The sequence below is a fragment of the Apodemus sylvaticus genome, chromosome 22 (assembly GCF_947179515.1).
Source record: "Apodemus sylvaticus chromosome 22, mApoSyl1.1, whole genome shotgun sequence".
In the NCBI taxonomy this organism is placed as follows: Eukaryota; Metazoa; Chordata; class Mammalia; order Rodentia; family Muridae; genus Apodemus; species Apodemus sylvaticus.
This window is the reverse complement of record NC_067493.1, coordinates 29,606,282-29,623,509: the sequence shown is the minus strand read 5'-3', so window position 1 is coordinate 29,623,509 and position 17,228 is coordinate 29,606,282. Positions and strand designations below refer to the sequence as shown.

General features: G+C 33.8%; 1 protein-coding gene across 1 annotated transcript in view; it reads right to left on the bottom strand.

The window, feature by feature from the left end:
- Positions 1-17,228, bottom strand: part of LOC127672480 (cytochrome P450 3A13-like) — a 77,196-nt gene that overhangs the window by 6,683 nt on the left and 53,285 nt on the right. The window contains exons 8-11 of the mRNA XM_052167624.1: positions 11,578-11,705; positions 10,758-10,827; positions 6,079-6,239; positions 3,159-3,385 (exon numbers count right to left, since the gene is read on the bottom strand). Of these exons, the coding sequence (XP_052023584.1) occupies positions 3,159-3,385; positions 6,079-6,239; positions 10,758-10,827; positions 11,578-11,705 (586 nt within the window). The remainder of the gene's footprint in view (positions 1-3,158; positions 3,386-6,078; positions 6,240-10,757; positions 10,828-11,577; positions 11,706-17,228) is intronic.

Below are 17,228 nucleotides of genomic sequence, written 5' to 3'. Positions count from 1 at the left end.
AAACTCCAACACAAGGAAGCTACTTTTATCAAAATGACAAGGTATTAATCATCTTACAACAAAGACAAAGGAGGAAACCACATGCCCATAATGCCATGTACAAAAAATTCATAACAGGAACTAATAATATTCTGTCTTTAATATTTATCAATATTGATGAACTCAACTCACCTATAAAAAGACATAAGCTAACAGACTGGATACACAAACAGGATCCAGAATTTTGATGCATAAAATAAATAAATCTCAATAACAAAGACAGACAGTATCTCATTGTAAAATACTGGTAAATGGTCCCAAGGAAAATCCTGGTTCGCCATCCTAATATCCAAGAAAATAGACTTTCAACCAAAAGTTATAAAGTGTGATGAAGAAGGACACTTCATATTCATCAAGGGGAAAATCCACAAAAGAAATTCTCAATTCTGAAATTTATGCCCCAAATGCAAGTGCATCCACATTTATTAAAAAAAAAAAAAAAAAAAAAAAAAAAAAAACTTTTCTCAAAACATAATCCACACATCAAATGAGGTATAAGAAGAACGGAGGAGTGGCCCCTTGTTCTGAAAAGACTCAGTGAAGCAGTATAGAGCAAAATCAGAACAGGGAAGTGGGAAGGGTTGAGTGGGAAAACAGGGGGAGGGAAGGGACTGATGGGACTTTCGCGGAGTGGGGGTCCAGAAAAGGGGAAATCATTTGAAATGTAAATAAATATATCAATAAATTAAAAAAAACTTTACTATATCTCAAAACAGACACTGAACCACAAACAATAGAGGTGGGAGACTTAAACACCCAGACTGGCCTTGAACTCAGAAATCCACCTGCCTCTGCCTTCCAAGTGCTGGGATTAAGGCGTGTGCCACCACTGCCCAGCCACAATGCAAGCACTGTTAAGAGGAAATTCATTGCATTAAGTGTGCTGGTGAAATAGCTGGAGAGATGTAACACTAAGAACAACAAACCTGAGGACACTAGAACTAAATGAAACAAACTCATCCAAGAGGAGTAGAAGGCAGGAAATAGTCAACCACAGGACTAAAATGAACCAAAAATAAACAAAGAAAAAATTCAAAGAATCAACAAAACCAGAAACTGTTTTTTTGAGAGAATCAACAAGATAGATAAACCCCTAGCCAAACTAACTAAAAGGGCCCAGACGCAGTAACCAAGTAAACAAAATCAGAAATGAAAAGGGAGCCATAACAATAGAAACTGAGGAAATTCAAAAAAATCATCAGATCCTACTACAAAAGCCTATACTCAAGAAAAGGGGAAAATCTAGATCAAACACATAGTTTTCTAGACAGATTCCACATGCCAAAGAAAAATCAAGAGCAGGTAAACTATCTAAACAGGCCCATATTCCCTAAGAAAATAGAAGAAATCATTAAAAACCTCACAACCAAAACAAGTCCAGAGCCAGATGGATTTAGTACAGAATTCTAACAGATCCTCAAGAAGAACTGATACCAATTTTCCTCCAAATATTCAATAAGATAGAAAGAGAAGAACACTACCTAACTTGTTCTATGAAGCCACAATTACTCTCACACCTAAACCACACAAGGAACAAAAGAGGATTTCAAACCAAGCCTGCTTATGAATATAGATGCAAAAATACAGAATGAAACTGCTGCAAATTGAAATCCAAAAACACATCAAAACCATCATTCACTACAACAAGTAGGCTTCATCCCAGAGATGCAATTTCATTTAATATACAAAAATCCATTAATGTAATCCACTTTATAAACAAACTTTAAGAAAAAGTTACATGATCCTCTTCTTAGATTCAGAAAGAACATTTGAGAAAATACAATACCTCTTCATGTTGAAAGTATTGGAGAGATCAGGAATTCAAGGCCCAGACAAAAACAAAATAAAAACAATTTACTGCAAATCAACAGCCAATATCAAATTAAATGGAGACATACTTGATGCAATACCACTAAAATCGGGAACAAGACAAGGATGTTCACTCTCCTCATATCTAGACCAATAAGACAACGAAAAGAGAGCAAGCGGATACAGATTGGCAAAGAAGAAATGAAGGTGTCACTATTTACAAATAGTACATATAAGCGATACCAAAACTTCTACCAGAGAAATTCTCCAGCTGATAAACAACTGCAGCAAAATGGCTGGATATGAAAGTAACTTAAATTTATCAGTAGCCTTCTTTATACAAACGATAAACAAGCTGAGAAAGAAATTAGGGAAACCACTTCCTCCACAACAGCCAAATATAATATAAATTATCTTGGAGTAAATCTAACCAAACAAGTGAAATAGCTGTATATCAATAATTGCAAGTATCTCAAAAAAGAAATCAAAGAAGATCTCAGAAAATGTGCACATACTAAATAAAATATTCAATAAAAGAAAGATCATATCAACTCTCTAAGGAATAGATTACTTGCATTTGGAGGAATCACTCACTAAATGACTGTGGAGGAGCCATCTTCAGGAAGCAGACAGGGACAACACTAGGAGCAGGTGCATTCACATTTATCCTCAGTGAAACTGCTCAAACTACTGAAAGTCTGACTTTCTGCAACTTTTAAATGCACACATGTGTAACTCAATGGGTTCCCATATTTGAGACATGATTCCCATATTTGGGCATGTGTCTAAAGATTTCTTCTAGCATAAAGGACAACTTCAAAGAAACATAAACAAGTGACTTTAATAAAACATTAGTTTCATAATCATTATAGTTGTGCTTGCTCTCTCTGACAGGTACTAACACACGTACATGCATACATCATGCAAGCATGCCTCAAAAATAGTTTTGATAAATTATATAAAGTAACCAGTATTTATAAAAACTGGAGAAACATGTGTTTATACTAATTTTTAAATATCTACCCATACTTAGAAATGTGTAAAATGATATCACTGTATTAAAGAAGTTTGTATGAAGGTTTTAAGACTCTAAAAATATTTCACAATTTAGAAATATAATTTCTTTGTTCAGCTAAAATCCTTGTAGCATTTTAAAATAATAATTATCTCTTTGTAGTAAGAACGATGTAAATTTAAACATACATTTAAGATAATAAAAATTTCAATCTGTATGATTACTATAAGAGACATATTAATGTGCTTAGAGAACTATGATTCAGAGTGTGTTTCCCTTCACATAGACATCATACCTTTCAGGACAGAATTTCTCAGGTTCTGGCCAGTATTTGGGATCTCGATGAAGAACAAAGACAGGTACCTCTACTTTTGTATTTTGAGGAATGAACACACCATTGATTTCAGCACCTTTCTTACTTAGTCTGGACAGTCTGGCACCAACTGGATATAATCTCAGAGTTTCACTTATTACCATGTCCAAATATTCTAAGTCTACGAGGCCATTATAAGTGGCAGGTGCCTGGGAAGAGAAAAACAGATATTTGATGATTTGAGATCTGTAATTAACTTTCATATCAATACATACAGCACTTCTAAGTCGTTAGAAACTCGTCAATCAACACAGATTAATGAGTGAATTGAACACTGATATGTTATATTCACAATAGTCTTGTGTTTTGATCAGCTAAAGGGCCATTGAAATTCACAGTGAAATGATTATGGGAGATAATTAGATAAACTTCTTTTTAGATTTCAACTCATAAGTTTCCCTTTATAATGCTCTTCTTTCCAATAATAATGAGTATCATATTTTATCAATCTTGTTCACTATAGATCAGCTGCCAAGGTAATCATAACATTTTATAGAGAGGCCATTAATGCAGACCAAGGAAATTTAATGCACACAGTGTCAAATTATCTTTGAAAAATCTATATCAAGCCTTTCTAATGAGAACTCATTGTGTGTAAAACCTATTATTAAGTTTAATATTACTATAGGTGTGAAGATTAATGGCATATTAAACAGGAATAACATATGACATTATAGTGAATTAAGTTCAGTATGATCTTTTCCTTTGAAACTCTTCTTGGTAAAATAAGATAAAAGTGGGCAATAAGTGACTGTAAAATTTATATTCTACTGAAAGTTCCATTCAACTCCATGCAGAGTTGCTGAAACAGACTTCCTCTTCTTGCTTCATATAGTGTTAAAACAATTCTTTACCTTTCAACATCTCACAGCCTAGAGTTGTCTGAAAAGGATGTCTTAACTGAGAGATTAAGGATTAGTAGATTAGATAGGTTTGCGGGTATGTCTTAGAATTTTGTTTTCCTGATTGTATTGATTGATGTGGCTGTGTCTAGGCAACTGTGGGTAGCATTATTTCATGAGAAGTTTATATTGGGGTATACGAAAATAGCTATATCACGATAGCTCAGTGAGTAGGTCAGATAGTAGTTAGCATCCTTCATGGTCCCTGATGTTCTTATTTGACTTTGAGTAAGTGCCTTTGTCAAAAGAAATGCTATGTGGAGCTGCAAGCACTCCTGCCTACAAGTTCTTGTCTTGAGTCCCTGCATTTTCTTTACTCCATGATAGATTGTCATCAAAAAATGCCAGCTGAAATGAGTAATTTCCTCTACATAGACTGTTTTTGTCTTGGTATTTGCTACATGAGAGAACGAAGTAAGAACAGAAGGTTAGTATGAGACATGATGATGCTTTGTATGTTTCTCATTGATAACTAGACAGCCACAGATCAGATACCACACACTCCATTGCAGTCACTTTTGTGTAGAGATATGAAGACAGCTTATGTGATATGTTGCTATTGCTCCATGGGACATTGGATCTACCATAAGTTGAAAAGCTTATGTTGGAAGCTTCCATAATTTCCATGTTCATATCTAATCACATGACTGGAGAAAGAAGTAATGTAGAGAATAACTGCCTACCTTTGATAAGAAAAGTTGTAAGTTATAATGGCTGGTTTTTGTATTGTGCTATTATATCCTGTTCTGTCTCATTGGGTTGTTACCTCTTAGAGACTTGATCTTTCCTGAAAGAAGGAGAGAGAGAGAGATGGAGAGAGAGAGAGAGAGAGAGAGAGAGAGAGAGAGAGAGAGAGAGAGAGAGAGAGAGAGGTGAGGGAGGAAAATGGAGAGGAGAGGGAGAGAGAGAGAGTCTGAAGGATAGGACAGAAGGTGGTGGGGCTGTGAGGAGTGGATGGAGGAGAAACTGTGTTAAGAATGTAAAACATGAGAGAAGAATCTCTTGTCAATCTAAAAACAGAAAAATGAATATCTTCTAGATTATTGTATGTCTTCAGATATTTACTGCTCCTTGATCTCTGATATAGGCTTTATTTCATTTCCCTCAGTTGTATCTTCTGAGGCTATTTTTTTAAAAAATACATCTGGGTTCTTTCTAGCTTCTGGCTATTATAAATAAGGCTGCTATGAACATAATGGAGCATGTGTCTTTATTGCATGCCGGGGAATCCTTTGGGTATATGCCCAGGAGAGGTATAGCAGGGTCCTCCCGAATTGTCATGTCTAGTTTTCTGAGGAACCGCCAGACTGATTTCCAAAGTGGTTGAAAAATACAATAAAATGCTTGTAAAAACAGATATGTTTTCATTGTTAATATTCTTGCCAAAGCATTCACAGTAGTAAAGCAGCTAGTAGGTCACTGAGAGACTAAAGGGATGCCTCAGTGATGAAGAACACTGTTTTCTCTTGCAAAGGACAAAGAGTGGTTTCCCAGTACCAAAGTTGTGGATCACAATTACAGGAAATTTAGTTTTGGAGCATCTGTTTTACAATTCTGGTCACCTCAGGATTTAGGCATGGACATGATGATAAATATACATTTAGGCAAAATAGTTACATACATTAAGTGCAGATTTAAAAGGTCATTGACTGTTAAGTGATTATACTTAAAGACTAGATATTTTGTTCATGCTTTTAGAGTATGTCATTTTGGCAAGAAATAATAGATATTAGAGGATCATTAAAAAGTACAATGATTAATTTTCTCTATGAACACTATTGGCTTCCATCTCTCATTTCTCTTCTGCACTTAGATTTTCACTATTGATTTCTATAAGAACCAATGTTTATGATATTTATTATCATTTTCAAAATATGTGAGGAAGAAATATTTCTTGTTGATGTTTGATGCATTCTGGTTTTCAGATGCTATCTACTCACCTTATTGGGCAGAATTGCATCAATTTCATGCTGGAGTTTCTTCTGGACATCAGGGTGAGTGGCCAGTGTATACATAATAAAGGAAAGAACATTGCTTGTTGTCTCATAGCCAGCAAAAACAAATATTATTGATTGGGCCACAATCTCCAGATCAGAGAGACCTAAAATAAGATCAGTCATAACAGGTATAATGGATCATGTTGGGAAGATGGCATAGTTGATACCACATCTCTTTATAATTTTGAGAAAATATTATCAATCATGTGTAGGACAGTGTTCTATGAGAATATATAGTAAACAAATACCAGGATAAATGTAAAAATACTTATCAATATGTATTATATATATTGTACTTATCAGAGAAGTGTGGACAATAATATAGGACACTATGCATAGTAATAAGCAAGATGTCAATGTGTCATCCATTGGAAAGCTGCATAAAATAGAATAGGAAAGAACTGGGATTTTGAGCTTATTCCCAATAAGTTGTGCAGCAAAGGTAAACTTAAAATGTGAGCTGTAGGCCAGATCAGCAGCTACATACCTGCCGACATCTTATAGACTTTATGCTTCCCAGGAGGTATACAGTAACCAAGATCACAGCTCCACTTTCTCTTTGATCCACTTCCCCATCCAAGTCAGATTAGAGGTATGATACCTGCTAATATGCTACTGCCTTTGAGCTTCCCAAGAGGTCCAAGTAAGGACACAGCCTGTCTACCTTCCAGGGTGTCTGGAGGAACCAGGGACACAGCCTGCTTGCATCGCAGGAGGTTCTCAGTAATCAGGGAAAGAGACAGCCTGGTCAAAATAATAAGACAAGAAGCCCACTCCAACCAGAGACAATACTGCCTGCTTCCAAGGTGATCGATCTCTTCTAACCCAGGTAACAGAGCTTTGCCTCCCTCCAAGGAGGCCAGCTCTAGTCAAAGACACCCAGGCCAGTTGACATCAGAGATAAGCAGATGGTCAGAGGCAAACACAAGGTCATAAACAACAGAAATGAATACAATTTGGCATCATCACAACCCAGTTCTCCTATCACAGCAATCCCAGATACATGCCTGAGAAGTAAGATACTGATTTAAATCTCATCTCATGAAGATAATAGAGACCTTTAAGGAGTATAGAAAAAGCTCCCTTAAAGAATTATATGAAAACACAGACAAAGAGGTGGTAAAAAATAAAGCCCATAAAAATAATCAAGTAAATCCCTAAAAGAAATATAGGAAAATACAATGAAACACATGAAGGAATTAAACAAAATAGTCCAAGAACAAAAATGGAAATAGAAACAATTAAGAAAACAAAAAGGGAGGTAACCATGGGTATGGACAAATTAGGAAATGGATCAGGAGCTATAGATGCAAGCATCACCACCCAACTACCAGATATAGAAGAGAGAATTTCAGGCATAGAAGATACCATAGAAAATATTGACACATAAGTCAAATGTAACAGTGGAAATGGTGCCTAACACAAAACATCCATGATATTTAGGACACAATAACAAGGTCAAATGTACAGATACTAGTAACAGAAAAGTGTGAAAAATCAGATCAAAGGGCCAGAAATCATCCTCAACAAAATCATAAAAGAAAACTTCTCTAACCTAAAGAAAGAGATGGCGATAGATGTACAAGAAGCATACATAACACTAAATAGGCTGTACTAGAAATGAAAATCCTACAGTCACATAATAATCAAAAACTAAATGCACAGAACAAAGAAAAATATTAAAAATGTGTAAGAATAAAAAGGCCAAGTAACATATAAATGCAGACCTATCAGCATTACACCAGATTTATCAACAGAGACTCGAAAGGCCAGAAGATCATAGAAAGATGGCATCCAGATCTCTCAATCATCATAGATAGAGAAACCAAGATATTCCATGACTAAACCAAATTAAAACAATATATTTCTACTAATCCAGTCTTACAGAGGATAGTGGAAGGAAAACTCCAACAAAGGCACACAACTACACCAAAGAAAACACAAGAAAAAGAACATTTCACAAAAAATCCAAAAGAGAATCATACACACATAATACCACATCTAGCAGCAAAAATAACATGAACTAACAATCATTGGTCTTTAAAATCTCTCAACATTAATGGGCTCAATTCCACAATTAAAGAGACACAGGCCAACAGAATGGATGCTTAAACAAGATCCATCATTTTCATGTATACAAGGAAAACAGCTCACTGAAAAAGACAGACACTACTTCAGAATAAAGGGCTGGAAAGAATGTTTATAACAATATTATATCAAGAAACGAGCTTGAGATGCCACCCTAATATCAAATAAAATGTACTTTCAACCATAAAATATCAAATGAGATGGGAAAGAAAACTTCATATTCCTCCACTGAAAAATCCACCAAGAGGTAGTCTCAATTCTGAACATGTATTTCCCAAATTCAAGGGCACACACATGCATAAAAGAAATGTTACTATAGCTCAAAACACACATTGAACCTCATGAAATAATAGTGGGAGATATCAACATTCTACTCTCACTAATTGAGAGATCTTTGAAAAAGAAACTAAAGAGAGATACAGTGAAACTAATATATGTTGTTGCTGCTTTGTTTCCAACCCAGTTCCCTGGTAAAAGAAATCTCAACTCAATCAGTAACAAAACAAGCTATAAGCCTAGATTGGGCAGATCTCCCAATATACTACTCTTTTTCCATCTATATTATCCCATATAACTTGCACTTTCTCCAGGTAATGAGCTTCTCTCTCTCTGCAGCCTCTCCTTCAATCCCTTGTAGTTCCACTCCTTGGAATATGGGGATCCCACAGGAAATCCAATTGCCACTCATGGGAGCTATCTTGGAAATTGGTGTCACACTAGTATGAGGGCTCTATAAATATGTGCTTCCACATTTATCCTTTCTTCTTTTGTAAGGGTAAGGAGATTGAACAGAATGAAATTAGACAAATACGATTAGATTATTGAATGTACTCTTGAACTAAAATAATATTACATTGGTAGAGATCTTTACATTTTGATGCAGAAATGAGGTTATAGTTTTTTTTAAATTTGTACATAACTTTATTAATTGATACAGGTTTAAAGTTTACACTGGTATAAATCTCTGCATATAAATAAGATTAATTTTGTTACAATGAAATATATGTATATTTCACACCTTGGATAGGTATTATGCCCATGCAACTCATTTTAACAATACAAGGTTTAGTTCAGTTCTCTTAATATCTGATATTATAAACTGTTAAAGATAATTAATGCCAATTAATAGTCAGACAGTCAAACTCATGGTCATATCAGATATTTGTCTAAATCATAAATGAAATATGTGTCCTGAATTTATAGATACTAGGTAGCTGGAGACAGGCAATGTTTGCTAAACATTCCTTCATAATTCCTGCTTCACTTAAGGTCTGTCAAATATATTGGTTCAAAAGTCTAAAGATTGATGTTTCAATGTTATAGAGGCAACATTGTGGACTTCCAGAAGGTCAGCAGTCTCTGTCAATTCCTGTACTTTCTACATACTCAAGTAATCTTATTACTTCTCAGGTTTTGATGGGGTTGAAGACTTGAAAAGATGAAGATTTAAATTTAAGTTGTTTAGCATTTAGGAAGATACTTAGGTTTAAGATGCTATTAAGTTCATTTAAAAATTAAAATCTAAAATGGTTTAGATGCCAAAATCTAAACTCACCAGGATAGTTAATTGAATACTTTTTTCTGAATTGCCAGATAGGAAAAGATTGGTCTATTTGAATGTAACTCTTACTTACTAATTTCATAATCTGTTTCATAATTTTTCTGTCTGTATGTTGTATATTAATAAAGAGAAAGAGCCTTCTTACTTAGAGAAAAACTGTCACTAGATCACCATGAAAGAAAAAATAAAATTTCCAAGTCTCTTACATTGGCAAATACTAATGACATGCAAACCATTGTACCTCCTGTATGCCATGGAAGCAGATTTCCAGGATAAATTTATAAATCAATGGTTCTGCATGAGGCTAATAAACAGTTTAGCTAATTTAGGAAATGCATACATCATAAATGACTTTTGGCCTAAAAAAATCATGCTTACAAATGGCTTTAAGATAACTACAAGAATAATACTATTTAAGTATGACATTCCCTCTTACACTTCCTATGTCACATCCACACTTACTTGCAAATACATAGCCTCCAATTCCTTGAGCATCATTGTAACATACACACAAATGAATAATCATAAATGTATAACCTAAGGAATTCTTTCAGTATTATCTGCATATAGTTGTTTCTAGGGCTGATATCTAGATATTGGATAGCTATTTATGGGACTCATTCATGGAGATGCCTCATTATCCCTGTAGCTTTTTATCTGTGGATGAGTCCCCCTGAGGTTTCCCTCCTTTATTAGGGATATTAACCTATTATTTAAAACTAATTATGTCTTCATTAGGTAGCTAGATTTTTGAGATTTCATGCAGGTAGATTCTCTGTCATAGATAGAAGGCACAGTAATCTTCAGAATATGAGCATTCTTTACTGTGTGTTTTTAGAGTGTTCCTTATGCTGCTGTATATAACACCACATGTCAGTGTTTCTCTGAAATTTAATAGACTGCTCCTTTATATGTTAAGAACCAACCCCTTCTTCTGTACACATCTTTTAGATCCTAATGTATCTTTGGTTACCTGTATGGGAACCATCTTCATTTTTGGAATTATCACAGTTCATCATCAGATGAAGAAAATCTACTTGGTTCTGAAATCAGACAGAAATATCAAAGACAGATTTGTGTTTGGGGGCTTAAAATTGAAATTTAATGAAGAACTTAAAATTTGTTGAGGCTATAAATTACATAATGTTAGAATATAGCTATTGTTGCCAGAATCACTAGTAGAACAAAACACTCATCATTACATTTTAGAGAACAAGATGTGTACATCTAATATCATGCTGCCATGCCCAACACCTTTTTTTCCCTCATGGCTTTCTCTGACTCTGCACATCTGTAGTTGATGAGAACAAGCCTTTGCCTTGTTGAATATAGTTCCTTATCCTGTCACAGACACTTGTTTAGAAAGAAATTCTGTATGCAGAATATGTCAATTTGTCATGTCCTTGACACATTCTGAACCCACATCCCATAATTATTGATGGGTATTTGTGACTCTAATTCCCAGGTTTTATATGATTATCTGAAATGCTCCAAACACCAGAATACTAGACAAACACTAGTGACATCTCAGGCACAATACTGACTCCCAGATATCCTTCTGCTATGTTATTTTTCTGCCAATATCCCTCATCCAGTTTATAGGCTGCATTAGGCAAAACTTGGTTATGCAATTGGCAATCTCTATGGTCCAATATAACTGCCCAAGTTCTAGACTAGCCACATTTCAAACTGAATAGACAAAATTCATCAAATATCTCAATAAGATCTTCTCTGGAGAATGTGTGAGTTTGACATCATTGCCTTTGAATTGAAAGAATTTTTTCATATATTACCTGTTGGGTATTTTCAAGCCGACATTTTTTGGTCTTCTCTACAAATTTTTTAAAAAATGTTATAGCATCATTTGGAAAAATGGAGATGTTTAGTTTGTCATATATTCGGTAAAGGAATGGAAAAAGGGCTATTAAAAAGAAAAAATATATGATGAAAACAAACATTTAAATTTTTGACACTCATTTTATTTAATAAAGATAAAATTCAATGATTTAGTTGAAAAAACAACAGGAAATATTGTGGTAGAAATGAATGTTATTATAACCTATATTCTATCATACTTAAAAGTAACTGAATTTTAAATAAAAAACAGAGTCACTAAGAGGAATTCAGCTCCAGAAAGATTCATGGTGGAGTTTTATGAAATATTTAACAGACAATTTATACCAAGTTTTCATGTGAGTTTCCAAAACATAGAAAATTAGGTAATAGTGGAAAATTGAATCTGGAAGTTTCTCCATCCCTGTTTCTAAAATCAGAAACCTTTTGGGAAAGAAATCCTGTATAGAAACATGACTTAAAAGTTTGATAAGTTAACTTATCAGTCAAACATTTACCACCTGAATGCAGAATCATGAAATTAATCTTGTTATATAGTAACATGCATGCTATCAAATAAGGCACGTGACAGAAAAATATCAAATTGCACAACTAATCAGAGATTGAGTATTCTGAAAAATTTCAGGAAAAACTAAACATTTTTCCTAAATAATGTTCTCAGATAATTAGCAATAGCATATAATTCCCTAAACTTTATGAAAACTGTCAATAGATACTAAGTAGCCAAATATTGAGGGTTGAAATATTTCTTGTTACTTTCTGGAAAAGGGCAATAAAAGGTTGCTCACTCCATCATCACATCTATTCAGCTATTAGAATCATAAAACGAGGTTCCTATGTCTTTTATGGTACAGTATGTATACACAAAAATGAACAAAATTAAATTGTCATGTGTTCTGCAGTTTGAGGCCAAGAAACAATAGTTTGAGAGAAGATGTGATTATTATAGAGAAACTGTTTAAAAATTAAGAAATAATTGCAGTGTTGGTGAAAAACTGCACACCCTTATACATGCTAGATAAGTATGCTATCATGAAGCTCAAAACTTGTCTGGGTTTGAGGAAGAATTTGATAGTAGGTCGGAGAGGTCAAGGATTGTAATATTTCTGCCTCTACTGCACTACTTCTGGGGTCAAAAATCTTCCCCAACACACTTAACACAATATTATCTGCATACTTATGTATACACATATCTAATACAACAAACAATGTCATTGAGAAACTTTTAGCAGGAAAACCATACTGAGAAAATCTTCAAAGTGATCTCCTCTATTCTACATTTTCCAGGTCATAATAATTTATTATTCCTGAAGGGCAGTAGCCATCTGGCTCAACCCAGAAATACCAGCTATAAATGCAGTAAAAAAAAAAAAAAAAAAAAAAAAAAAAAAAAAAAAAAAAAAAAAAAAAACAGCATTGACTATCAGACCAGGCAAAACCAGGGACAAACAGATGACTAAAGGCTAGAGTAAGCATACACTCAAGAAAAGCTAGGATAATATGGCACCACTAGAACTCACCTATTCTACTACAGCAACTTTTGTATATCCTAACACACATCAACAGCAAGAAAACAACCTTAAATCTAATCTTATGTAGATAATACAAGTCTATAAAAAGCAAATAAATTGATTCCATAAAGATGTACAGGAACATATAACTGGTGAAGGAAATGCATAAAACTGTTCAAAGCCTGAGAAATGGAAATAGAAGCAATGGAGAAAACACAAACTGAGGAATTCCTGGAGAGAGAAAATCTAGAAAGATATCAGGGACACCGAAACAAGTTTTACCAACAGAATACAAGAGATGGGAGAAATGCATTCATTCATAGAAGATACTGTAGAAGAAGTAGGAGTCAAAGAAAATGTTAAATCTTAAAAAAATTCCTGACACAAAACATTCAGAAAATCTCTAATATTATGAAAATAGAAAACCTAAGAATAATAGGAATAGAATAAGGATATTTTGTATCTCAAAACACCACAAAATATCTTCAACAAAATCACAGAAGAAAATTTTTCTTATTTAAAGACCAGGATGGTTATAAACATACAAGAAGCTTAGAGAACACAGAATAAATTGGACCAGAAAAGAAAATTCCTCATGCCGCACAATAATGAAAACACAATATATACAGAACAAAGAAAGAATATTGAAAGCTGTAAGAAATAAAGGCCAACAAACACATAAAGTCAGAATAACACTTGACATCTCAACAATGATTCTAAAAGCCAGAAAGGTCTAGACAGATGTCAAGCAGACCCCAAGAGAAGACCTATATCAGCTCAGATTACTCTACTCAGCAAATATTTCAATTACTCTAGAATGAGAAACCAATATATTTTACAACAAAACAAAAATTAAACACTATTATTCCAGTAATCTAGCCATACAGTAGATACTAGGAGGAAAATTCCAACCGAACAAGGCTAGCTACACCAAAGAAAACACAAAAATTAATAATTTCACACCAGCAAAACTAAGAGAATAATTTTCCTACAAACACACACACACACACACACACACACACACAAAAACACTATCAATATTAACAGGAAATAACAATCATTGGTTATTAATATCTTTCAATATCAATGAACTCAATTCACTAATAAAAAGTCAGAGGCTTACAAAACTCTTTTATAAATAGGGTCCAACATTCACTTGCATACAAGAAACACATCTTGGCCAAAATGATAGACACTAACTGAATCAGTGGCTGGAAAACTATTTCTAAGCAAAGAAACCCAAGAAACCAGATGTTGTAGCTGTTCTAATATCAAATAAAATAGACTTTCCATCAACATTAATAAAAAGAGGACGGGAATATCACTCCATACTTGTCAAAGGAAATATCCACTAGGAGGATGTCTCAACTCTATCTGTTTGCCAAATACAAGGGTATCCATGATCCTAAAAGAAACATTACTGAGGCTCAAATCACACATTGAGCCCCACACATTAATAGTGGGAGGCATCTACATCCCACTCTCATCACTGAACAGGCCATCAAAAGAGAAGCTAAATTGAAACACAGGGCCTATAACAGAAGGCATAAATCAAAGGTGAGTAACAGATACCTATATAACATTTCACCCAAACACAAAATAATATCATTTCTTCTCAGCACCTCAAGAAATCTTCTCAAAAATTGAGCATATACTCAGTAAAAATGAAGCCTAGTCAGATACAAGAAGATTAAAGTAATACTTTGTTTATCATTTGATGACTATGGATTCAAAAACTGGACTTCATTAATAACAGAAACCCTAAAACCTCGTGGCAACTGAAGAACTCTTTTTGCAGTGACCACTGGGTCAAAGAAGAAATAAATCCAAGGCTTTCCAGAATTCAATGAAAATGAAGCCAAAACATACCCAAACATGAAAGCAGTGATAAGAGGAAATGCCATAGCACTACATGCCTTCATAAAGAAATATGTGATATTGCATACTGGCAATTTAACACTACACCTGAAAGTTCTAAAACAAAAAGAAGGAAACACACTCAGGAGGAATAGATGGCAGGAAGTAGTCAATCTTAGAACTTAAATCAACCAACAAAAAACAAACAGAACAATACAAAGAATCATGAAATCAAAAGCTGGTTCTTTGAGAAAAAAGATTCTCTTAGCCAAGCTTAGTAAAAGGGAGAAAGACAGTGTTCAAATTAAGAAAAGCATTAATGAAAATGAAGATATAAGAGCAGGCACTGAAGAAATTAAAAAAATATTAAGACTTATTTCAAAAGTCTGTATTACACAAAATAGGAAAATGTAAATTAAATGGGTGACTTACTAAATAAATACCACTTACCAAAGTTAAATAAACATTAGATAAACTAAATAATCCTATAACACCTGTGGAATAGAAGCTGTCATTTAAAGTCTCACAATCAAAAATTCCCTGGAACAGATGACTTTACTGCAGAGTTTACCAGACTTTCAAAGAAGAGTTAATGTCAAGACTCCATAAACTATTCCATAAAATATAGAAAACCAATGTTGTCAAACTCACCTTTGTGCCCACAGTCACACTGACATTCATACCACACAAAGTGCCACAATTAAGGAGAATTTCAGACCAATTTTTTTCAACAAACATCGATGCAAAAATGCTCAACAAAATATCCACAAACCAAATTCAATGCTATATCATCCACCAGGATCAAGTATGCTTTATCCTAGTGATGCACAGGTAGCTCAGTACACAGAACCTGTCAATGTAATCCACCATATAAACAAATGGAGAAAAAATACATGATGACGATCATCTCAGTAGATGGTGAAAAACCCTTTGTCAAAACCCAGTACCCTTTTATGGTAAAAGTCTTGGAGAGAACAGGGATTCAAGGCACATACCTAAACACAATAAAACAATATACAGCTAGCCAAAAGCTAACATCAAACTAAATGGAGAGAAATTGAAAGCAATTCCACTAAATCAGGGAAAAGAAAAGTCTTTTCACTTACTCCTTATCTTTTCAATATAGTCCTTGAAATCCTAGATAGAGCAATAGGATAATTTAATAATTTAAGAGATCCATTGCATTGTCATTTACATCTTGAGCAATTTCACATTTATATCATATCAAAGTCAATACAAGAAATCAACCCAGTTTCTCAATTTGTAAACCTTTTGTAATTTCCAATTTTTAAAGAATCTTGTATATCTCTTCTTCTTTCTTAGTAACATAAAGTTTCCTAGTGTATAGGATCCCTGAGACTAATTTTTCTCAGAGATGTATCTGTTTTGCATGATATAGGTTTATAACCTTACCCTCTCTTTTTCTCACTTTCACTTAAATTATAATGCCCAAATTTTCCTTACCATTTTTCACAGTACCATTTGTTTCTCAAATGCTTTTTGTTTCTCCATTTACCACTTAGCAACGCTATGTTAACAGTAATCCCATCATGGCTTATTTCTTTTCTCTTTCCCCTCTATTTCTCTTTCTACCTTCAGTAGCTAATACATCTTTATGATGATAAAGAGAACGTATACTTTTTTCTGCCATACATAGTTGGAATTTAAGGAAGGACTAATGACCATTTTTCAATCAACCACCACTCTATTGTCATAGAATGCTTACTGAGTGATAGAAAATTTATTCTTCAAAGATAGATCTTCTCCCAGAACATCACTAGAGTGCGAATATGGGGCACTTGACTCATACCTAGCAGAAGAAGACAACATCCTAGGCAGTGAGAAAAAGTCCAAATGAAGGAAGAAAATGACATGAATTAACAAAATAATCTACATCCTTGGCTTTCCTGATCAGTGAGAAAAACTCCAAATGAAGAGACAAAATTACAAGAATTAACAAAAATAATAACAAAATGTAAATATTAATATAACCACACATTGGCATTGCTCAGTTCTCAAGCATACTTCATCAATTCTCCTTCAATATTACAGTACCACAAATGAATAAAATTTACAAAATACAAGATAAACAATCAAAGTGATTAAACATGTGTTAAGGGAATTCATAGAACATAAGCTTATCTTCTGATTTAATCCAAAAAGTATACGAAAAGCTGAAAAATAAACACATTGAATTATATATATATATAATATTATATATA